Genomic DNA, 24,147 nt, shown 5'->3' with positions numbered 1-24,147 from the left:
ACCTAATATTTAATTAATAATTAACAAAGAACATAGGAAAACATACTCATCTTTTTTGATATCTTTTTATTGAGAAAATAGCTATAATATTTGCGTTTTTGTAATCTCTATTATCATTACAAATATAATTGATTACTTTTTGGTTTCAACAGACTTTAATATTCTCTCTTCTTTGGTCATTTTCTTTAACTTCAACAACGTCTGCATGCCATATTTCTTCACTAATTCTTCAACGAATTCGTCCTTCAATTTTTTTAGGCATCTAAAATGCAAATTAACGATAACAACAAATAACAGTGCAACGTTATATACCATAATTTATTTATTCGTTAAACAGTGCTTAAAGTAAATAGAGGATATAGAATCTTAAAGTACAAATAACATTACTACCGAATAAATTCGTACAAGCGAAGGAGACGACATTTTAAATTTTTGTCATTAATTTCACTCTTCCCCTAATTACTTTATTGACATTATATATTTATTGCCACGTTACCTTCTATAAATAGAGTCAGTTCTGAACTTGCCGATGTCGAGACTAGGGGCGTGAGGCCGATGGATAATGAATGTATCCGGCAAGACAATGTACCTATATAAATCTCCAATTTATGGTATCGCGCTATAGTGTTCGGTGTTTTAAAGTCATTTATAAAGGATATTTATGAAACGCTTCTTACTTGTAATCCAATACCGTCAAGTGTGTTAGGTAGGATACCTTGTTCCATCCAAAACCGATGAATCTGGTATCGTATCGAGGCGCCTTTCTTGAGACCACGATGTAGGGTTCGAAATCTGGTTCCCAAGAAACCTACGATGATATCAACTTTATTATTTACGTACAAGCGAGATGATTCAAGTTGTTTTCAGTATACGTACTTCGTATGGTTCCATCGTATTTCTCCAATAACTGTAATTTGTAGCAGCGTGCCCCTGAGTCCAGACATGGTAACGAAAAGTGTATAGAACGCCACGCTTCAAGAACTTCAGAAGTTCATCCTTGTTAGCAGGAAAGATAAACCTATAAAAAAGATAATAATGTGCATGGCGCGATTCTTTGTTCTGATTTTAACGAGGAAATACCTATAACGCTCGGTCTCAAACGCCGGAACGATCAAAGCTACTTTGTCCGACTCGCTGATATTCAGTTTAATGATATAGTTCATAAGGGATTCGTGTAATCCGTACTGCGGCAAAAAGTCGACGTCCAATTGGAAGATAAACGGTGTCGATATATACGACATCGCAGTATTTCGCAAATAATTGATGGGATAGAGTTCCTGGATGAAAAGAGTTCTGTATAATTAAATATCAATATATATATTAATATCTTATCTTATAAAATATTTTAAAGTATTTTCTCTCGTTTGGACGTTGCAAAATTGACTTGTAACTGTCTGCATACATTTACATAAATTTCGCTGAATTTGATCATCATAATGCGCGAAGGAAATGTTGTCCTTTTTTTCAAGAATCTGTTGGCCATTCTAGCACCAGATTCTGCATCTCTTGAACTTCTGGCGCCAGACTTTGCCCCACTTGTTAGAATACGTAAAAACTTGTGTATATATATATATAGAGGATCGTACGACACCCAAATACGAGAGAAAAATAACTGTGCATCTGTTACCATTCAAGTAGAATCCATTCGTATACTTTTTCGATAATCTGATGAAAATCATATTTCGAATGCTTTTAAAAATAATTTGCATGAAAATATAAAAATCTACAATTTTTTTTTATACCTGTCATATCGGAGAATTATTTTATTTTAAATTATTATGAAAATTATTAATTATCCGCAACGAAAGTAATAAGGATATTAAGACGATTAAACAAAATATGCAAGAGCTAATAGAATAACTCAACATCTTGTAACTACTTAATAAACTTTACTATTGAAATACGTGTACAAGATGTAGACTCTCGTAGATAGACATACCCCATCCTTATACACGACATGGTATGCAATGTTCTTCCTGTTTCTCAGCTCGATGGAGCCGCGCACGAACTCGAGGAAATTCTGCACCTCAGCGTCCGTAAGGTATAGCGCAACGCTTATGGTACCGGGCCAATGTTTCGATAGGTCTTCTAGTAACGGTATCCTTTCCACGCTACACTGAGTTGCTAGAGCAACGTCTGTTGAAGCATATACATTGTACTCATATTCAAGGAGAAAAGGATGAGTACGATACAACGTGGTTGCGCCTCTTGTAAACTCTCGACACAGGGTCGATTCGTTGTACTAAAAATTCAAAATCTCTATTTTACTAATATTAGTTGCTAAATCGTACTATAAAATGTTCCATGCAATGTCGACTATATTATATTATAATCATAAATTGAAGATCATTTAATTTGCAAGCTATTGGATCGTTTGTAGGTAAGTATAATTAACACAATTGTGGGGATAGTCTATTAAAAACCTTGTAATAAGACAACTTAAGTAATCTAACAAATTAATTACATTAAAAATGAAGCTTTTCTGATAATATTCTGATAATATGTATAAATATTCTTTGTTTTAACAAAAAGGAAACTTACTTGCGATACAGTTTCGTGTTTATCACAACCAAATAAGCGTTTACGTAATAAGTTTCCGTCCATTTCAAGGAAGACTTTATGCAACTTACGAAATTGGTTAATGTGCTTATTATATACATCTTGCTTACGAGGGGAATTCCAATGTACGATCTAAAAAAAATCGCTTAGTGTTGAGGAAGAATTGCTTTAGAAAGCAAAGCCCTGAAAATGTGTTTCAAGGAAAAAGCGCGTTACGTACGTTTATTTGACTAGTGTCGCGATAACAGATATCGCTAATCGTGTGATCGCTTAACTGAATATTCCATGTGCACTGTATTTTATATACGATAGATGAATGCTCTTTGACAACAGCATTTATTATATCCTGATCGGCTAAACTAGTTTCCGGTATATGGACCAGAACACGCTTCGCAACAGTTTCCCACAGGCTCATAAATTTCCTCTTACGGAGTTGTTGCAAGTGCATTAGCATCACGCCAGTGTTAAAGCCTCGCCCCAGAGCTGGCCATGGTCGCTGACCGTAAGACAATGCCTTTATGTACCAATGACTCTGATTTTCCGTCAGCCCTAGGGCCTGATCGCTCGTGAACTTCTCGAACATCTGCCAGAGCAAACTAACATCGTTTAACACGGTCACATCCGTGTCGAATACCAGCACTTTATCCTCCCGCATCGCATCCGGCAGAATTAATTTCAAGAGACCGTAAACGCCCGAGTAATGTTTGTTCGGTATCCAGGACACCTTTGGCACCCATTTTTCTGCTTTGTAATACGTTAAATTCACTGAAACGTTGCAAACATATAAAATTCATCGATATCGCTCAAGGATAATTACGCCTAAAAAAAATGTTTATCATCCATTCCTTAAATTTAAATAACAGAAATTTTATATTAATGTGTTGTACAAACTTATTTCACCGGCCAACAGTCATGTTACATGCTGGTTATAATTGGATCAACGACTGTTCCACGTTTTTCATATCCAACTTTCCATATTAATGCGTTTGTATTTATATTATTTATACATACATGTGTAATGCTCGTTCATAAGAGGGGAAAAAGTATAATTCACTGTTTTAAATTAAGAGCAGTGAAAAAATTGGATAGGATTTCATTTTATATTAGCATGAAGAGTGTAACGAGTACGTGACCTAAATTAATTGCTGGATAGATGTATTATCTTGAAAGCTTCATTTTGTTGGAAAAATTGAATATTCTTTTAAAATTCATAAAAGGCATATATATATATATATATATATATATATATATATATATATATTTATTTATATACAGCGTATTTTTAAAATATATCTAAGTGAAAATATTCCAACAATACCTTTCTTATGATTTTTTTAAAAACATTTAATCTAAGAAACGGATGAGACTACATCCGCGGTGAATTTTTACGAACCGTGTGGTAAATCCCACGTTTGAAATACTGTTGTCAAGGTCCTGTTTGCAACTTCATCAACAAGCAAGTGAAAGTGCAAAGGTTTAGTGCGGTAGAATAAAACGGATTTTACCACTGTCACCAGAGCAAACGTTGAATTGTATCCAGCGCATACCATCGCAATGTGTATAGTCTCGCATTTTACCTTAAAACAAATCGCTAATCTTCATCGCCTTCATATTTAAATTTTTTACAAATTATATAGTGTGATTCTTAATTGCACGATGATATTTTATAATATGCAAAGGATATATTATATCTGGTTTTACATTAATACGGCTTAGTACAAGTCATTTAATCATTTTTATTAAGTGTTGAAATATTCTCTCTCCTCCTGCTGGTTTAATGAACATATGTTCTAATTAATCGTAATTAAAAAAGAAGGTTGAACAGTTTATTCATATATAGTAGTATTTTCTTACTTCATATTACAAGTGTATCTCTTGAAGAAATAGACGAAAGGATAAATCAACATGAAATACAAAAATTGGAAGAAACTTATTAATTTCTTTTTTTTTTTTTTTGAGAATGAAAAAAAGACAAAACTGTGTGTGTGTTCAATTGAATTTATAGGACAAACTATATTTATTTATTGCTTGCATAACTTTACTATTTAATTACGCAACCTACGATATCAAGTAATATTTTCTTGCTGATCATAATACATGAAAATCAACTAACAAGCTAAAGGTAGGACACAATTAAGAATCACTCATTAAATGTACTATACTTGAAAATATTCTGAAATGTTCATTTTTAATTTTCGATTCAAGATGTACCAAGAAACGGCCTAAATTTGTGTACCTCGTTATGATTATTTTCTAAGTGCAGCTTTTCCACGCGTGGACTTTCTTTCTTTACGTCCATGGGCGGGCTCAATTTATTGTTAAGTTTGAAGGAATTGATATCGGCAGAAGGAACTATAATAATAGACGAAAGATCAATATTACGGAATATTATAGTATAAACTCGAGCATTACCGTTCAATAGTAAATACAGGTAAAAAATTGTGGATAGTATTAAAACACCGAATAAACATCCTAGCCATGATCGAGCCATTGTAATATGACAGACATATTTCCCAATTCGTAGAATGATTAACGAATGAGCTCTGTTATGCAAATGCCAAGATCTATAAACAAAAATGAAAAATCAATGTAGCGATTGGACGAACAAGTTACACGTTCAAATTTTAGTAAAGTAGACTAATCAAGAATTAAATTTTGTGCAAATGAATGATAAATACAGTAGTGCTGTACTAATTGACCTCAAGATCCTGCCTGGGCAGTTAATAACAACGAAGCGAAATCTTGATCAATTAACACGACACTACTGTATGTTACTATGTTATGCTGTTTTTGGAGCCGTTCTACATTTGTCTTATTTTCTATTCTACCTAAAAATTATGCAAATATAAATTTCCCTATAATGTTTTGTACAATATTTTTTTTGTCTATTACAGTATTGTTATATACACTCTCATTATACGTGTAAGATATGTAAAAACATCTCAAAGTTTATAATCTATACAGATATTTTGACAATTTAAATTACTTGACATGCGCAAACGTGGCGTGGAACAAAAACAAAAGTGATAGGTTAATGCGCTTTGTTGTAATACGATTGGCTTATTGTAAACAACACCATGAAATAATATAAACTGGATATAGGATAACTAAATATATAGAAAGGAACACATACCTCCAATGCCGCAGTTTTTGTCACCGTCTGTCACGCACTTAAATTCATTGCTCCAACTACTTTGGGATACAGGGTTCGAACGTGATTAATTCTATATGTGAATTTGCAGACATAAATTTCCTCGGGCACTAGCACTCGTTTGCGTTTCAATGAATCACTGTTATGTCTCGGAATGTTTGCTGTAAACTAAGCAAATTCGCGTAATTACAGTTATCTAGGAACAATGACGGGACAGCAAGCATCCTAAACACTCGAAGCCGGAAGTCTAACATAAATAGTTTAATCACTGGATAACGTAGTAGTAGAATTACTACTCTGTCTGAGCAACACAACAAGAGACGTCGAACAGTCGGTAACTCGTTACGTAGTTACCTATTTTGTTACGAGAGGGCAACATCAACACTGGGAACTGAAGTTAGTCGCAAGTAACATAGGATGCCAGGATGCCACATACATATGTATGCAGTGTATGTTAGATTTTTAAAACTAGATTTTTCCCAAAAGTTGGCTATGTAGGTATAATGTAACAATTATTCACGATAAGACTTTTGAATATATATATTCTTAATACTTATATTAATCTAAGTTCATTGAACTATGCATGATACAACCTTCAATTGTATGTACATCACAGTTATCGCATTGTATATTGCATTAACAGATAAAGCGGTAAAATAATAGTATTGTTGTATTTATGGAAGTATGATCGCGGTTTGATAATTATATGTGATATTTAAATGCCATCTTTTTATTTTATAAAATTTTATAAAATACTTTAAAAAATTATATTTCATAACCCGTTTATATATTTTGTTGATTGTATAAAATTCTAATTATACATACATACATAGAGTGCCCTACTAACTCTATTATAAAGCGATATCTCAGTTACTTTTAATGATATGTAAAAATGCCACAGCAACAAACTATTTGGTTCAGAGGGACAAATATTATGATAAACAAGCATTTTTGAATATATTTTTAATATATTAATCGATCCAGTTCCAGATTCTCTATAAAAAATTAATAGATATTTTAAATTTTATTTTATAAAACTTATCATACAAAAGACAAGAAAGGACGTAAGGTACTGTTTTTATATTTGTTTTCCTCGTCCTTCTCATTAAGAAATATATGATTCTATTTAAAAAAAAACATCGATGAGCTTGAAATCTCGAAAAGTGTGACGTTAAGAAAAAATTTTTGTTCACCATAATATTTGTCCCTCCGAACCAAGCAATCTGTTGTTTTGGCATTTTCCCGTATCATTACCAGTAACGGAGATATTACCTCATAAGAAAGTTAGTGGGATATCCTGCGTATCGAACATTTTACATGTACAGTATTAACATTAATATAAAATAATACTATATTAAATATGCTTTCCACCTTATGCAGAAGATTTATGTCATAAAATGTAGTCTGACAGAGAAAAAAATGGATCTTTAGCTGCACTCTAAATTAAATGCTTTATGTCACGTTAGCTACTAACTAAACATAATCTGAACAATAACTATAAAAGTAGTTGTACGGAAATTATCTTATGTATTAGACATATTTTTCTAAAATAAATATAACTAAGTCTTGAAGTGAGTAAATGATAAGAATACAATGTGCAATGATATGAAACAAGTTATAAAAAAAATTTGTATAAAAATATGTCCATTATTTAATTTATTTCTGTTGCTTTACTGGTGTGCGAAGTAGGTTCTTGTTCATCTTTGAGCTTGCGTAATCTTTGGAGCTCTGTACTTCTCGCTCTGTAGAAAAAATAAAAAGATTAATATTTGATTAAATTATCATTTATAACTTACGATACCAATTGCAATACCTATGCAATGCTTCCTCCTGTTCTCTTTGTTCTTTCTGTGTCTTTAGAAGTCTGGATGCCACAAAAATAATCAGTACTATAACTGGTATTAGGCAAGCAAGTACTATACCAGCTGTGATACCTGCTTGACGAGAACTATATTCCTGTTGACCTGTGATTTTCAATACAATTTATAGCATTAATATAATTGACGATTACACAAATGAAAAACATAGTAATCGATATAATATATACACATATAAAAACAAATATAATTAAGAAAGGATAAAGGATAAAGGACGAGAATAATAAAAAATGAAAAAATAATTAATAACAATATTTTTGGTGGAAATTTCCATTCCACTATGAAAATCAAGTAGGTATTAAAACGATTTATCAAACGTGTAGTAAATGCATGTGGAATAGAAATTTCCTGAATATTTAAAGGTATAGAAAAGTTTATTGAACTGCTTTTTTTTACATTAATTGGCAAATATTTTATATAAAAACGTTACAATAAACTTCCATTATTCCAAACAATAATGCATTTTAATGCAATCAAATATTTATACTATACATTACATATTATAAAAGTATAAAGCTTATGCGCGGTATAACAACGTAATAATGTATCGTTTTGTAAATAAAGAACATTTCTATTCCACAGCAAAACCAGTATATATATACACACACATTAAATCTTATTAATTCTGGGCGTAAAATTTAATTCATTTCCTATGACGAATGAATTTATTTCTTGTGCAAATGATATTCGAGTATGTGTGATTTAATTCTGGATTATTTCGAAAATATGACTGCAAATAATTACCAGAGATGAGATAAAAATCGATAAATGTCTGTTATGGAAGAGATGTTCCCCAAAGAAAAAAAAACATATAAATAACGAACTTCTGAAATGTCAAGTATATTGCGTGAATATTATTTAAAAATCTATGAAAATCTAATATTATTGATATTTTAGACGTCACTTTCTTTACTGGGACTTCCAGTTTTTCTGGTAGAGTCTGTTGTACTTTTTTCCGATTCTGTCAGAGAAGTGGGTTCTTTCAGATCCCAATCTTTATCCTCAAAATCAATATCTGGTCTGTTAGGCAAAGGTTCGTGTGTACGATAAACTTTGTCATAAGAATGAGGCTTTTTAATCATACTCGAACTAGTGCTAGTATCGCTAACGGGTGAAATTGGTCTATCGAATGATTTTAACCGAGATAACAGCGTTGAATCATTGTCAACACCAGAACCGCGTTCAGAATAACGCCACGATTTCAAGGAACTTTCCTGCGCTTGATTCTTTCGTACATAAAAAAAGGCGCCAGCAACACACGCTATTACAGGAATTAAAACGGCGCAAATAATGCCCATTGTTGTCCATGCTGTACGCTGAGCATACTCGATCTGACCTATATTTATGTAATACCAAAGAATATTCTTTTATTTCTCTTGTAGTTGGGGTAGCCGTTTTGTTAATGAATTATTATTTTCAATATGCGAAATGTAGCCATGGAGATCAATAAGATTTTCGAAAGATAAGTATAGATAAGTTATAGAAGAACGATAGGTGATTATTGTATGATACCTTGTCTTATTAGAAAACAAATACATAAAATTATAATTCAAATACTCACGTAGACATTCCGTATATCCGTACTCCGGCACGTTCCAACGACCTTCGGGGGTGCATACACGTCGTTGATCGCCAACCAATATAAAGTCCTGATTGCATTCAAAAGTTACCTTCGTACCTGGCACGAAAAAGAAGTTACTCTTACGTCCGAAGCGTGGCGTCTCCAATACACCGCATGATACCACTGAAATAATAAAAAATAGAACGTGAAACAAATTATACAAATAGTTATTGACTTAAATATTCTCTAAAAACTTTTGTAACTCACCTCGTTCATTTATATTGATATCCCTTATTTCAGTGTACGTATTGTAATAATTTTTCGTGAAATGAGCCATATCACGATTGAGCGACATTGCGTAGTCATATTGACACTGATATGATTGTCCACAGAGATCAGCAGCTCGTTGTATATCGTACGACCTGCAATGGAGGAAGATAAATATTTTCTTTATAAACAGTTCGATATTTCGTTATTCTGATGGATAAATAGACTATTAAAATAATAGTCACCTGTTTGAAGGTAGTATCTCTGCAGGCGTCTTACGCCACTCGGGCTCGAAGGTTCTATTGGAATAATAACTCGCAGTTCTGCCAAACTCTCTGGTGAACAATGGGCCTCCTTTATCGTCGTCTTCTTTATCTTCCAACATCCAATGAATCGCAAAGTCTTTATGTACAGCCTCAAAGTGGTTCAAATTGGATGCTGCTACTTGCTGTCCATCCGGATTTGTCAAGTCGTCCGCAATGTCAAAGTTCCATTTTCCAAATAGACCACTGGTTTTATTCTAAGATGAAATAGATAAATTTATAAATTCTATATATTTGTCAGTATCTATTATATAAGTCCATATTTATTTTCTAAATCGTACCAAGTACGTCCAGGGTAAGTAAACTCTGGCTGACATGTATCCTTCGTTTTCGATTACTTCCACACCTGCACCAGTATCAAACATGATGATCACTTCACTCTGATTTAAAATGTACGTGGGTGTATAAACAACAACGCCGGTAAAGTGTTGAAATTTTATGGATGGCCTATCGAAATATACTCGACGATTATTGGCGAAAACATCGAGGCGATATCTCCATTGCGAGTGTTTTGGCCTTAATCGAACTTCTATGGTTGCTGAATTATTTCCTCTTGCTGTATAGAAAAATATTAAATTAATTCCAATAGGAATTATCAAATTTTTATAATTTTACTAGTTTTTGTAAATTAATTACCTGCTACAGATGTCAATTGCGTAGCCCTAACTTCACCGTACACGTTATTCGGCAACTGCTCGAATCTACCTTGCACGTCAAGCTTATCTTTCAGATTATTCACACGTACTAAAACGAACTCTCCCTTTCCATTAAAGGTATATTCCAAGCCATCGAATGTTGCAATATGAGGATCACCAAACACCGTCGCGATAGCTGGAGACTGATAAGCGATACAATCTTGACTTGGTCGTCTTTCAAATCTGAACGTTTCACAACCGACTGCGTGTTCTTCTTGCCACATACAACACATGTAAAATGGTATTATGTCGTGGTACCAATGAGAAAGAGTTGGTACTTTGTTCGCCTCGTCCCATGGATAGTATCCCAAGTTGTGGGATCTATGTGGTCTCGAACCCCATTGCTGATCGTAAGTCAACATTAGATAGCCATTTTTATCGTAGCAACATTGCTGCTCAGAACCGTCCATGCTAAAATTAAGAAGTAAAGTATGATATAAAAGAAAAATCGGCAATGTTGAGCTATATTAAAGAAGAACTGGGAATAATGGAAAGTATGAGAAAAATGTTTCTTCTGATTGTATCATTACTTCGTTCCAATAACAATTTCAAGCAAACATACATTAAAAATTAAAATATCTTTTGCCTATAAAATTCTACTTCTATACTAACAGAAATCTTACTTACTTTGGCGCCCCTGTTCTCACACAATGATGCGCATGCAGATTATACATGCAATCCAAATTCGAATCTTTATCGCAATCGTAATCCGGAAGGAAACGACCTTTGTCATTTAACGCGTGTTTTAAAGTACACGGACACAGGGATATTTCTGCCGCAAAATTTTTCAAATATCTGTCGTTCATGATCCACTTGTCGCAAAGTCGTTGAGGCCATTTTGATCCATACCCTCTTTCCCATTGTGGAGCAAAGTACCAGGCTAATGGAATTGGTCTACTCCATAGGCTCCTATACAAACATTTTTTGTAATTCGACTATCCAAATAATATCTAAAAGTATTTTTTTTACATATAATTTACATACGGCGTGATGTTAAGGCCAGTTTGTTGCTGCGGATCTGTTAAATTGAGTTGGAGAAAACCGAAAGTCATGTCTTGCTGATAAGGATTGCTTAAGTCACGGTATGCTGCTGGTCTTATAATATAGCTACCCAAATTCGTATATGCTGTCTACAATTTTTCAATTATAATATTTTTTTTAATTGATAATAAAATTAAATATTATGTCACGGGCAAATGATTTCTCGAACCAACCTCCAAATTAGTGATGTATTCAAATTCGGGAGTAGTTTTCGTCTCACGATATCCCCACAAAGATATTTGTACTCCCGCGTTCAAATTGCTGGTTAAATTGTATCGATCCCAAGTAATTTTTATTTCAGCTGGATATGCTTGGTGAACGCTATTGGACACAAAGATTTTCTCGGTCGCTGTAGCTGGGGTTTCTGATAAGAATTATTATAATTAATATTTATCTTTTGAAGATCATAATTCTTTATTCACCTTTATTTCGAATTAAATAGATAGGCTTAATCAAAACTTTCATAAAATTCACAGAAATATTATCTACTCTTTTAAATTATTATAAAGGACCATAAAAACTACGACAATGATATTTCTTAGTTATATTCCTAATTATATTAACAAGTCACTGCGTATGTTATCAGCTTACCAATGAAATATTTTCCCTTCCAATTGTATGTTTTACTGTCACCAATGCTAATCGCGAATCGAATATATCCTTGTGCCTTCACGAACGGTTGAACACATATCGCTCGGTTTTTGTCCACTACAGTACCTATCACCCACTCACTTTCGAACATACATCGAATTTTCTCAGTCTCGTTGAAACACGGACCAGTAATATTCACGATGGTACCGCCTAACATGTTTCCGCTTTCGGGTGCAAACACAAGAGGCAAATTTGCTCCAGCTGGAAAACGTATTATTATATTACGACATTATCATTAATTATTAATGACTCCTCGCTACGCGTTGTTCAATCTTACAAATATCTTTATTGCAAACTGCAGGCATTATGTTTTCATCTATCCTAAACATATGACGTCCTGGAAAACCGTTCGCCCATCCTCTTCCAGTTAAATCGCGAATTGTCGACATTTGAGAGAAGGGCTTGTATTCGTAGCTTCGTGTGCCATTTCCAGCGTTAAAACCGACCTAAGCAGAGATAACACTGGTTAATTAATTTCGAACGATTAATTATAAAATTAAATAGGCAACGTTATATGAAGGAAACTAGGAAATTTCCCGAGTTCCATTTCATCACTGAAATATATCGCCGACAATAAATTTATCATTACACGATAAACAATAGTGTTCCTAAATAAATCATAAAATTCTTATATTTAAAGCGTATATGTATTTAATGCAGCCGTAACGAGCAAAATATAAAAATTGAATGAACTTACAAATGCTGGGACTCCACCTTCTCCATACATTGTATCACCACCAGCTTCCGTGTGACTGCTCCATTGAATATTCAGGTAATTAAATATGACGTAGGTGTTCACTTCATCTGTGGCCAGGACCATTTGAAACGTGTTCGTGTTGTAAAGGGAATTATCGATACCACCGGTGAAGGACATATTTTTCCACGTTACTATGACTGCGTGTTTAGGGTCGAAGGCATCTGTACCAATAATTCCTTCGCGGATATCCCATTTGAGGCGTTCACGCATTTCGACGCCAAATTGATCTGTTCTCCTTTGTAAATCTCGTTCCAGTCTACAATTCGTTTTCGTGATAAATTCCAATATCATCTAAAATGTTATTTAATAATTTTAGTAATTTTTAACTTGCCTAAAGTATACACCGGGTCTCCTCTGATCTATGTCGGTTGGTCTTATTTCTCCTATGCGACATTTACTGAAAAATATCCCTATAAAACTAGGATCGTTCTTCCTTGGCCAATCTTTGATCGGGAATACGAGAGGATATGTATAATGTATCGGTGGATCGCTAAATTCTAGGAAGCCATTCATTGATACCTGTAATTTTTTAAACGGACAATCAGAGATTTATTAATATTTTTAGATTAGATTATCTAATAATCACTAATGATAAGAGGATAACAAATAGTAACATACTCTGGTGTAATTGAATCTGAAGCCAAAGAATGGTAATTGAAAATTGAAATTCTTGTGTACTTGTGGCGTCGAAGCTTGGATTTCCCTTTGATAATCGCCTTCGTCATCGCTACCACCCTTGTCGAAGTACCAATACATGAATTCTGATCGAATTTCTTTCAGTCTAGTCTCTGTTAAGACATAATTTGGAACTGAATCATCCGGACGAGGCGCGTATCTGTCTGCTTCCGGTAAATCGGAGTCTGTAAGGATACACGAATAGCAATATTTTAGTATCGATATTTGATATCACGTGCAATAATTTCAAGCATTTGGATTTAGTAGCTCGATTAATAACTCTATAAGAAAATGAAAATACTGCTACCAGTTTTAGCAGATTTTCTGTTAACATCGCTGTTACGTATCCACAAACAACGTCAACGAGCGAAATATGTTTACAGGGGCGATAACACGATCATTTAGATTAGACCAAATGTAAAAGTAAAAACAAACGAAATAATTTTAGTCTAGATATGAGGAATATATCTACGTGGAAGGAAGATTGGAAAACGAGTTACAAAAGATACAATCCAATGATTCATTCGATTCATACTAGAGTGAGTAACTGATAAAACAGATAAGATGTGATTCGTTAGTTGGACTATATATAACAAAATAATACATTCACCAATTAAAAAGAATGTATTTGACTTACGTACAACGTTTTTTCGCTAAATAAATTTCCTAGAATTTAAAAGACATTCTGTCTTGTTTTAATTTTTCACATTCTTTACAGAAATAGAAAAAGAAATAGTGGTCACGCCCTTTGATATCGAAATACTTACCGTACCTCACATACTTCTCATTCTTTCTTCCGATCATTTTCTTAGAGAAACCAGACGAAGACATGATTTTACCCTCAGGTATATTTTTTTCGTCGGGGTTGTCATCGGTACTGGCTGGGACATCTTCCGCTCCTTTCTCCATTCCTTCCTTGTGATCATCTTCACCTCCGTTCAAGTCCACTACCTCGGATAAATCTTGCGTTTCTATCGGAAATATTTGTCCGGTATTCTTGTTAATTTCTGGGTACATCGATTCCTTATTATCCAGTCTATCCAGTCCAAATACACTCTCGAACGTTTCATTTTCAACTTGTGCTGATATGTGACTGGTGAGTAGAACAAGAAGGCACCAGAAAACGATCAACTTTGGGAAAGCAAAAACACGACCGAGATACGATTCATTCCGCATTTTCAATATCCAGAAGTAAATTGTAACGATTTGTCTGATTTAGTAAAAGAGACTGAGCTTGGTTTCAGGTAACGAGTAGTGATAGCGGTACTGATATCAGTAATATTGTGATAAAGCTCGTTTATCTTCTTACTACGGATGGATAAGGTAACGTTGAAACTTGAACGAATAAAACGAACGAAGAACTAGTGACCCATTTTCGAAAGGATACAAAACGCCCTTTAAACGAGATAAAATTGTGTCTGCATTTACTCTCGATTTCGACAAGCAGAATTTGGGATTCTAAAAATGATTTTAAAATGAGAGACTCGGATGCACGAGCAATATAAATAATTATAATAGGTACACAAAGTTTGAACATAATCCGTTTCAGGTATGGTTAACGCCCGTCCGGATTTTCCCCAACTTGTCCTAGACTTTTCTTTAGGATGACCGGTTTTTCTGTAGTGATCTGGGTTTCTTAATGTTTGTTTGATGTCCAAACCGTCGCCCTCACTGATCATCCGTATTATCATGCTATGTGTGCGTTGCGCGCGATGACCTGGCTTGTGTTAGACGCACCTAACTAATACAGTGGAATCTCTGATGTCGAACATAATTACGAACTGTTCGGAAATCGATTTGTTCGAAAACTGAAATCATTTTCCTATAAAAATTGACATAGAATGGATTAATCCGGTCCTGATGCTTTTATAACAGCATTTAATGCATAAAATTGTGTATAAAAAAAATAAAAATACATAAGATCTTACATAAAAGGAATATATAAACTTAAAAAATATCTAACTGTATTAAGGAGAGTTTCCTTTCATTGAATCATAGAGTCCTATACGTGAATTGTCTTGGATCCGAGATATGTACGAACGCCATCCTCTTGTTTGGATATGATTTTTTTTCACTTCTATCGTGGTTCTAACAACTTTCCTTTTTGATTTACTGCTGTCCTTCTTCGATTTCATAATGATTTATTTAGTCATTAGCTAAGCTGACTTTTTCTTGACATTTTTGTTCGAACATTGAACCATTCGAACTTCGAAGGTGTATTGTATCCATTTGTACAATAAAGCAAAGCGGTAGCAATGCGGTGGAATCTTAATCGTTCGACAAACAAAGAATATATGGCTCACTCGTTTTCGTCTGCCGAAAACTGTATCGAAAAACATGATAATGCTTTCTGTGGTTTGAGGTTGCATGTGGTCAGGCGCTGGTGCGCGGGATAAGGATTACACCCACATTAGCACAGCAATGAATGCCTAACGCATTTATTTCTATAAAACTATATACAAAGGACGATAACTATGATTATAACTGCACACAATAAACGCTACAACGACTAAATTAAAGACTAACAATAACGCTTAATAATATGCTTAATGATATTGAGAATGTAAGATGTAAAAGAAAGTGAGTGAGACGAAAGACTGCTTATGCTTTGGTGTCTATGGTAGAAATATGGCTATAGTCTTATCCGCTTGTGGCTACTCCATATCTGACGTTATCACTACGTGACGATTAATCGAGGGATGACTGAGAAATCATCCGCGGTAAAGGCCATGCTGTAGCCATAAACGCCGAGGTTACTGACGCCACGTTGATTCTGGTTAGTACCACCAGCGATCCGTCTGGAGTAGCATTCGAGGAGTCATTTTTCGCGTAACATGACCAACAAGGTTTTCGGAAATTTGGATGTAACTTCGATGTCAGCTCTTCCTGAATTTTCGATACTCAATGCGTAACGAAAGAGGGTCACCTAGAAGAATGTCCTCGGATCCAAGCTAAGACCACTTCCGAGTCAAATCAGGCATAAAACGGTACCTTTGAAAGATTAAAAATGGACTTGAATTTTCTTTAAAAGCCGGGTTAAAAGGACAGAGCTAGTTTTGATTTGACGACGAATAAATTAACTCAAATGTAAATCCTCGCGATAGTGCGTTTCCTGGAAGTGACTTTCGCAGGATTTGCCTTCGTCTGAGGCAGGGTTCCTGTAACTGACTTCTTCCATCTCCTGAAATTTCTGTAACTGGTACCAAAAGGCGCTCGTTGGTAAGACAATGTAACATAGGAACTTGCTGGCATGGATTCCCAACAGGACCCATAGGGCCCGCTAAAACCCAATCAAATATGGTAGACCGAGTTGGGGACTATCTATGTTTACCCTTCGGACTGCGCTGCCAATAACCATTCCGTTTACGTCTGCCCCTGGAATAGCATCCACTTACTCGGATTTATGGAACTCGTGGTCAGCTAAATGAAGCTCTCGGACATGAGATCATTGGGTATATTTCATTGGAACCGCTGGAATAACGGAACATAAACATAATAACGGAGCATAATTAAAACTGTCAGGGGAAAGAAGCTCTCTCGTGTCTTCAAGGATCCTACCTTCGTTTCACCGATCTTCGGTGGGGATCTTCTTAACTGGCCAAGTTTTAATGAACTCTTCGAGTCTCTGATACACTCGGATTCGGAAATTTCGAAGGCCTTAAATTTACAACATTTAAAGACGTACCTGAGAGGTGAAGCCGCGAAACTTCTAGAAAATGTTCCAATTTCAGATGCTGTCCACGACGGCGCATGATTGGATCTAGTGAATATGTATGAAAATTCACATCTACTTTTATTCAGTTATATTCGGTGTGTAGTGAAGTACCATCCCTCGTCCCCAACGACCAAGTCTTCCGCAGCTCAACTGAAGCGGATTTCACAGTTTTTTATTATATTATTTGCCAAGTAACTCAGAATGTTCTTTTTTTCTCGTTTTGGTTGTGTAGTTGATATTAAAAATCACAAAGCTTTTATTTAAGATGTTTATTGTATTTTCGGAACGATGTGTTATTTACAAAAGAAATGTATTTTACGATATTCATTTTTGAAGTGTGGCAAAAGATCTTCCTAGTCACGTTACTAATTCGTTTCACAATAAAAAGTATGTGTAAGAGAAATACTACCTGAAAAATAATGTAAAAAAATGAAGAGGAAATTATTTGCTGATTGTATCTACAAAACAGGATAACAGAATTATAGAATATGTTTCTCAAATACTACGCAACAATATTTTATTCTGTTGATCTAAAATTGCACAAAGCGTAATTTTGATGAATATTTATTAAAACGCTAATTATAAGGAATTATCAGGCATAAAAAGTAGTGATCTATAAATGCATTGCATGATAAATGTACATATGAACACTGATAAATGTACTTAAACAATGCAATCTTGCACTTGTTTTTCTTAATTTGTTTTTTTTTTTTGCATTATTCTTAGCCAACCTTCCATACCCCAATAGAGATTTTGCAAAACACTTAAAAGTAGATTTGTTTCCTTTTTTTTCTTTTGTACTGCAATTGTATCTTGTATACCAATATTGTCACAAACGCTTGTAAGGAAACTATATTACATATTTTATGTTGCACAGTATTGTAAATGTTCTCGATTAATAGCACGTATCACAGAAGAAACCTACGAAAGACTCAAATTGAAGGATACAAAAAATGCACAAATATGAAAAAATGTTCCTATAGTTTCATTTTCAAGTAGTAATATTTTTTAATCTACAGCAGTGATTTGAATGTAATATTGTGGATATGAACTATACGCTTGACCATTAAGTGAAACATTATTTATAACATTTTATTTGTAATGAAATAATCTGTTGCGACTGAGATGTGGTAGTTTTTAACATTACGAAGACGAAGAATTATCTCCATTACTGTCTAGGTATCCTCCTGAACCGTTTACGACAAATGATGTTCCCAAACCATATAAATGGCCACAATATTTCGCATCATCAATATTATCTTCAAAAAACATCTAAAACAATATATATAATTTTAAAAATAAAACAATATACGATTTGTTGGTTAATACAGTTTTATTCGAAATATTTGTTTACCTCTCGCATTTTAAAGAAAACCATTCCCGTAAGTAACGAATCAGAACCAGCCTGATGTTGGGGACCAACTCTTTGAATTTCCAATTGCTCTGCTACCTCTTGTAGACCTCCTTTCAAATTTTTGCAAGATTTCATTAAATACTGTGAACAAAATGTCACATATTAGAGGTGGAAATAGTTTTTATTATAACAGATATCTATACAAAACATACTTTTACATCATATATTGTTGGAAAATATATCCTAAGAAGTTCAAAGAATTCACTTTCTTCTTGGGGTAAATTTTGATCTGTAAGAAGTTTCAATAGATAGCCAAAATCGTAACCAGAATGAAAGGATAGCCATTTTATGTCGTCAACAAGAACAATTCCCGATGTCATCAATAATTCGGCAAAATCTAACGGATCAATACCCTCTTCTTCGTGTTTTTTGAACTGTATACCACTGTTTTGCAGCATATCTATACTATCTTGCGCATACATATCCTCTCTAAAAAATTGTTTAACATTAGTATTGTTATATTTTATGCCTTTATATTGTTCTATATTGAATTATGTATAACTTACTGTAAATTGAATTTGAAATTAAATTGCCATGTCGTATAACTACCACCAGGTGTATTTCCCGATTCGTCGAGAAATGTAAGACCAAGTTGGATTATCCGCAAGAGATCTACATTACATCGTAATAACTGATATTGATAATCGGCGCTAGTCCTGAATTCTCCTATAATAAAGTATCATATTTTACTTTACAAATAATTATTGTACAACTAAATTATAATTTTATTATATTATACCAATGGGTCTAGCAACTACTCCTGGAAATTCAGTATCCATTGCAATATATTGATATTGCTGCACGACTTGCCGAATTGTTCGAAATTCTTCTTCGAGATTATGTCCCCAAACATCTCGGATCCCGCATTCTTCATTACTGGGCATAGTCGCCCCACCCTTCTGTTGCCCTATAGGGTTATTTCCTCCTGTGAAAATGTGTAAAGATATAAGTATTATTTTGTATGAAACAAAAAGAAAAGAACTGGCAATGACTATTATCAGTATTTCATTGGTCCAATACTAATAATAAACCGATACATTATATGTGTAACTTTTCATGTAGTGTTTTCCTTTTACTATTTGAATAGTTAGCGTTAGGTAAATTATATTTTATAGTGTAATTAATTGTATCATTACAGATAGCAGGAAAAACCATTTTTGGTTGGTACTGTTTGAATATCCATATCCACTCTTTTCAACTGCCTTGAGTAAGCATTAGTTCTTGAATAATACAAAAATTATTTGATAGTATTACATATAGGTACAGACCAACCATAAATGAAGATCTTAAACTGTGTAATATATAGTCATATCTTAATATAAAAATTGAATTCTATTGTTATATCTTAATCAATGGTCATATACCTTATGTTATATTGACATATAAACTTGTTACATAAAGATTATTTAAACATGTTTCTGTACCAAATTATATGAAATTATAACAGATACTACGCAGTAGTTTGTAGTATTTTTTTATAAATTAAAAATTTTATTATTTATCTTACAGAGCCTATATAATGGCTCTATAACTGCACCTTCTAGGATTTGTGCATTCTTCTGAAATTCTCTGAAAGCGCACACCTTTTCTTGCAGCAACAGCGACTGAATATTTCTTGGGAACTTCATTGCATGTTATAATCTATTCTACTATTTTTAAAGAGGACTTCTATTATGTAGTTCTTCTGGAAGTATGTTTCACGTAATATCATCCACACAAATCCAAAGTACTTTATTTATTTTGCTTCACAGTTCCTGCAATACGTATGTGCCACATTGATTATATAAAGGTCAGATATTGGTGTTACACCTTTGGTATTCATTATACAATCAATTATCATTTAATTTCAACAAATATATGTCAAGTCCAACACTTCTCAAGGCTTACTTTGATAAATTTTACTATAATAAAGCTGAGGAGTTAATATAAAAATTATTTGCAGAACAATACCTTTGTAAAAGAGATAAATAATTATATATTTACAAGCTGTTTAATACGTACCGGTAGCTGAGGGCATAAGGTTAAATATTCTTGTCGTCACCGGGGTTATTTTTATGTTTAATTCCCACTGTCACAGCTTTACCTTCTTCATATCACTGTAAATGTACACATAAGTATTATTACTTGTTAAATCAGTTTCACTGCATGATATGCAAATTTAATATCAGAGATGTTGTTTATGTATATTACAAACATGGAAAATTAAAGAACAATAAATAAATTTGAATTCTGTGATGAATAAATAACATTTCTGTTTACAGGTTAGAAATCCGCGTAAACAAGTATTATTGTCTTATAATGATTGTATGCTAAAATGAAATTCAGAAATGTGATATTAATGAAAAACATGATAATAAAGTGATATTAAACAATAAGAAATTTTCTTAGCACACGTTACATTCTAAATAAATCTATAGGTGAAAACATAGGTTATGTATTTCAGATAAACAAAAGCGATTTGTTCACGCGAATATGAAAGAAATAAATGTTACAATGTACCTCTTGGTATGGTCGTTTTTCCACACGATGTTTTCTTACGTACTAAGCGAAATAAAGCTTTATAAAACACTTATCACGCTTTTAAATCTTCTGTCACACTACAAACAGGTTAAACGAGTGTCCAAACTTAAAGCAATTCCCTCTATACATGTACATACTAACACTGTCTGAAGTTAGGGCGCCAAAATCGCTACAACGGGCATTTTTGTTCGTGGCGTTGTTAACATGCTAACCTAACAATAAAACCATAAATGAGATATAGGCAATTGCTAGGATTTATATTTTACTATTTAAAGCAGTATGTATAGAAATTATATTCATTTGAACTAGCAAAACTGATTAAGTCAATAAAAATAAAAATTTGTTACATTCCTATACAAACATCACATGTATTATGTACCACAAACAAAGTATAAAATAGATGTGACACTCAATGCAATTTTAATACCACACCATTAACTAAATACAAGATAGTTATGACATTTAACATATATTTTTTGTGTTCCATGTTTTGGTGATCATCTAACCTCTTTATCATCATCGTGTCACATGCGACGTTATCGATTCAGTATAGTAGTGACATTAACTAAAGGCAGAATAGACGTGACATTAAATAGCTCTTTGTGTCTCAGGTTCTGAAATACCGACCTAGAAAAAAATCTCAGTGTTTCTTACGCCCTCTGCAATTTGCTACAGCGAATATAGGAAATATTACAGACGACTTGTTTGTAATTATATTCAACTTATTTTCTACAACATTCAGGCTTTATCTCTTTGCGCGAGCAGCACACTCAGTTACCTACTATGGGTTAACAATAAACATTGTTTATGTGTGTAATTATTTATTAATTATTTATGAAGGCAAAGGATTAAAGAAAACATTAATCTTCTAAACTTGAAAATTTTGTGGGACAGTTTCCGATATACTGTTATGGATTTTAAAGAGTAGGTAGATATAATGTTTAATCTACGATTTTACTTACAAAACGTCGCGCAGGATGGTTTATGTCTTCAAATGTCATAATCTTCTTCTCTACGACTTGTACGAGATAAGCTACTATCTATGCATCGTTCGATTTAAGGATACCTGTGTACCCCGTTGCTTAGGCTGATCTACTTTCGCTTGTGTAAGGAGGTTTGCTTGCGCACAGGGATATTTCGGCTAATTTTTCATTGTCAATAACTAAAAAGCAAAGCCAAAAGTGCAATTTTTTAATTTTTGATTTTCATATTATCTTAGCTTAAAGAATTATCCGTTAAATTTATTTACACCTGTAGCCAAACATCCTGTATATACGAAAGATAAGTGTGAGAATGTGAAGATTTATTTTGTATGAACCATCACGTTAAATTTCGGTACAGATTAAAAGTTTGCGGTACCCCAGTATCCGTACCGGTACCTGTTGTTGCGATTTATGGTAAATAAACTGGATTAAGTCCAAAAGGATCGTTAGGTATAATTAATAACTGTCATATTATGTCAGATAAGGATAATCTTTCTTAAACAACGCAAATTTAAACAAATAAGCAGTAAATAATGATCAATTGATAGATAATGATGATCAGTGTATTATTTTTGAACAAATGAGCGATAAATAAAATTGACCACAAGATGTTTGTTGATATGAAGTTACTAAATACTTTTAATTTTATCTTTATAACTTTTTTGTAAAATCACTATATGCATATAATACAGAGTTAGTTGTCGAATTGGAAATGAACGATGTATACACAATAATGCAATGTTACTTAATACATAATCCTACTGGTTCACCCTCATTACTCCTTACACGTTTCGCATACCATGTGACAGTGCATTTCTCTAATTTTATTGGAAAATGCTGTATTCCGCTGCGCTGAGACGTAATGTCATTGGTATCAACATTAATTGTATTTGATATATATCAATTATACATAATATTATACATACATGATGTTCGAATATGTAAGAATGTCTATAGTCTGCTCAGCGAGTCGAGATAACAGCTATAAACATCTGTACGTGGTAGTATTTAAACGAGACAGGTGCATAGTTCTTATAGTACTTTCTCTGCGAACAGACTAAGAATTTTAGGGTCTGACAATTCCACCTCTGATATAAACAAACAGGCTTTAATAGAACTGATATCAGAGATAGTATCTTTAACTTTTACGTAGAACTATGTATTTTCAATGTAACATGTGATTAGTGTGTGTAATCGAATAGGTAGAAGACATCGTAGTTTAGAGAGTAATCCATTGTACCAAATTGCGTCGAATGCATCTTCGATGTCAAGAAAGAATGCCGAATAATATTCCTTTTCTTCTGATCAGAGAATTTGTTGAATCATACGATGATTTTCCTCGATGGCATTGTATTTTTTTTGAAGGCCAAATTGATGGTTTGGTATTATGCCCTTGTTGTTGACAATAGCAGTGATTTTTTCGTGTATAACTTTTTCTACAAGGTTGTAAAATTGGAAAAAGGTTAAAATTTGTTAACCAGTGATAATTAATATTCAGTGCAAAAAGCCAAAACTAATTTTGCTTGGTACTGTATCCGCGGCTCTCTCCTAATCCGTTTTTTCAAATGCTATAGACTAAAAACAAACAGGACTTACTAAACTGAGCATGATCGCTGACATTCTTCCAGAGTTTTGAAATTGTTCGTGTTTCCCTCGCAACCTCCATATATAAATTGTACGCATTGATTCATCTCTACATCGTATCCGAATCTCGGGAAATAACCTCTGCATGAGCCCGATGCCAATGGTAAAGTACAATCTGTTAATGATCGAAAAATCCTTGCTATTAAAAGCGAATATGACAATTATAAGACTAGCGTAGAGAATGTAATCTTTAAGTTTATACGAATTATTTTATAATATTGACAATACACTATTTCACAGTAATTTCGTTTCTAAAAAAATTCGAGAACCTGCTGAATTAGTCATCCATATCTAACAAATTTTCTAAACAAGAA

The 24,147-nt window shown here is 33.4% G+C and overlaps 3 protein-coding genes across 8 annotated transcripts; all 3 read right to left on the bottom strand.

Annotated features, from left to right (window-relative positions):
• Positions 1 to 46: 46 nt before the first annotated feature.
• Positions 47 to 5,976, bottom strand: LOC138189861 (xylosyl- and glucuronyltransferase LARGE1). Of its 2 annotated transcripts, none has more exons than XM_069132098.1 (12): positions 5,693 to 5,976; positions 4,972 to 5,123; positions 4,796 to 4,911; positions 3,953 to 4,136; positions 2,780 to 3,324; positions 2,542 to 2,691; positions 1,940 to 2,242; positions 1,081 to 1,277; positions 877 to 1,018; positions 678 to 808; positions 497 to 589; positions 47 to 262 (listed from the first exon to the last, which is right to left on the bottom strand). In XM_069132098.1, the coding sequence occupies exons 2-12, from the start codon at positions 5,048 to 5,050 to the stop codon at positions 133 to 135; spliced, it is 2,070 nt and encodes a 689-aa protein (XP_068988199.1). In that variant the 5' UTR covers positions 5,051 to 5,123; positions 5,693 to 5,976; the 3' UTR covers positions 47 to 132. The 2 variants fall into 2 exon arrangements, 1 of the variants encoding a protein (XP_068988199.1); XR_011176139.1 differs by having other exon boundaries at positions 244 to 262; positions 497 to 599.
• A 259-nt stretch (positions 5,977 to 6,235) lies between these two features.
• On the bottom strand, positions 6,236 to 14,803 carry mesh (sushi domain containing 2 mesh). Of its 3 annotated transcripts, XM_069131433.1 has the most exons (16): positions 14,325 to 14,802; positions 13,501 to 13,742; positions 13,214 to 13,401; positions 12,823 to 13,138; positions 12,403 to 12,571; positions 12,066 to 12,326; positions 11,648 to 11,838; positions 11,418 to 11,563; positions 11,061 to 11,342; positions 10,375 to 10,844; positions 10,020 to 10,294; positions 9,661 to 9,935; positions 9,416 to 9,570; positions 9,149 to 9,331; positions 7,524 to 7,674; positions 6,236 to 7,452 (listed from the first exon to the last, which is right to left on the bottom strand). In XM_069131433.1, the coding sequence occupies exons 1-16, from the start codon at positions 14,731 to 14,733 to the stop codon at positions 7,362 to 7,364; spliced, it is 3,804 nt and encodes a 1,267-aa protein (XP_068987534.1). In that variant the 5' UTR covers positions 14,734 to 14,802; the 3' UTR covers positions 6,236 to 7,361. The 3 variants fall into 3 exon arrangements, with proteins under 3 accessions (XP_068987534.1, XP_068987527.1, XP_068987523.1); XM_069131426.1 differs by lacking the exons at positions 6,236 to 7,452; positions 7,524 to 7,674 and adding an exon at positions 8,099 to 8,923 and having other exon boundaries at positions 14,397 to 14,803; XM_069131422.1 differs by lacking the exons at positions 6,236 to 7,452; positions 7,524 to 7,674 and adding an exon at positions 8,100 to 8,923 and having other exon boundaries at positions 14,325 to 14,803.
• Positions 14,804 to 17,955: 3,152 nt separating this feature from the next.
• Positions 17,956 to 21,926, bottom strand: Pop2 (CCR4-NOT transcription complex subunit Pop2). 3 transcript variants are annotated; one of them, XM_069132183.1, is made up of 8 exons: positions 21,186 to 21,926; positions 20,688 to 20,782; positions 20,224 to 20,440; positions 19,426 to 19,611; positions 19,193 to 19,352; positions 18,839 to 19,115; positions 18,627 to 18,767; positions 17,956 to 18,544 (listed from the first exon to the last, which is right to left on the bottom strand). In XM_069132183.1, the coding sequence occupies exons 3-8, from the start codon at positions 20,312 to 20,314 to the stop codon at positions 18,416 to 18,418; spliced, it is 984 nt and encodes a 327-aa protein (XP_068988284.1). In that variant the 5' UTR covers positions 20,315 to 20,440; positions 20,688 to 20,782; positions 21,186 to 21,926; the 3' UTR covers positions 17,956 to 18,415. The 3 variants fall into 3 exon arrangements, with proteins under 3 accessions (XP_068988284.1, XP_068988285.1, XP_068988286.1); XM_069132184.1 differs by lacking the exon at positions 20,224 to 20,440 and having other exon boundaries at positions 21,186 to 21,561; XM_069132185.1 differs by lacking the exons at positions 20,688 to 20,782; positions 21,186 to 21,926 and having other exon boundaries at positions 20,270 to 20,440.
• Between the last annotated feature and the right edge of the window lie 2,221 nt (positions 21,927 to 24,147).

This window comes from Bombus flavifrons, chromosome 2 (genome assembly GCF_040668555.2).
Source record: "Bombus flavifrons isolate JBK064 chromosome 2, iyBomFlav1_principal, whole genome shotgun sequence".
NCBI lineage: Eukaryota > Metazoa > Arthropoda > Insecta > Hymenoptera > Apidae > Bombus > Bombus flavifrons.
Note: the sequence above shows the minus strand (reverse complement) of the source record. Positions and strands in the feature narration are given on the sequence as shown.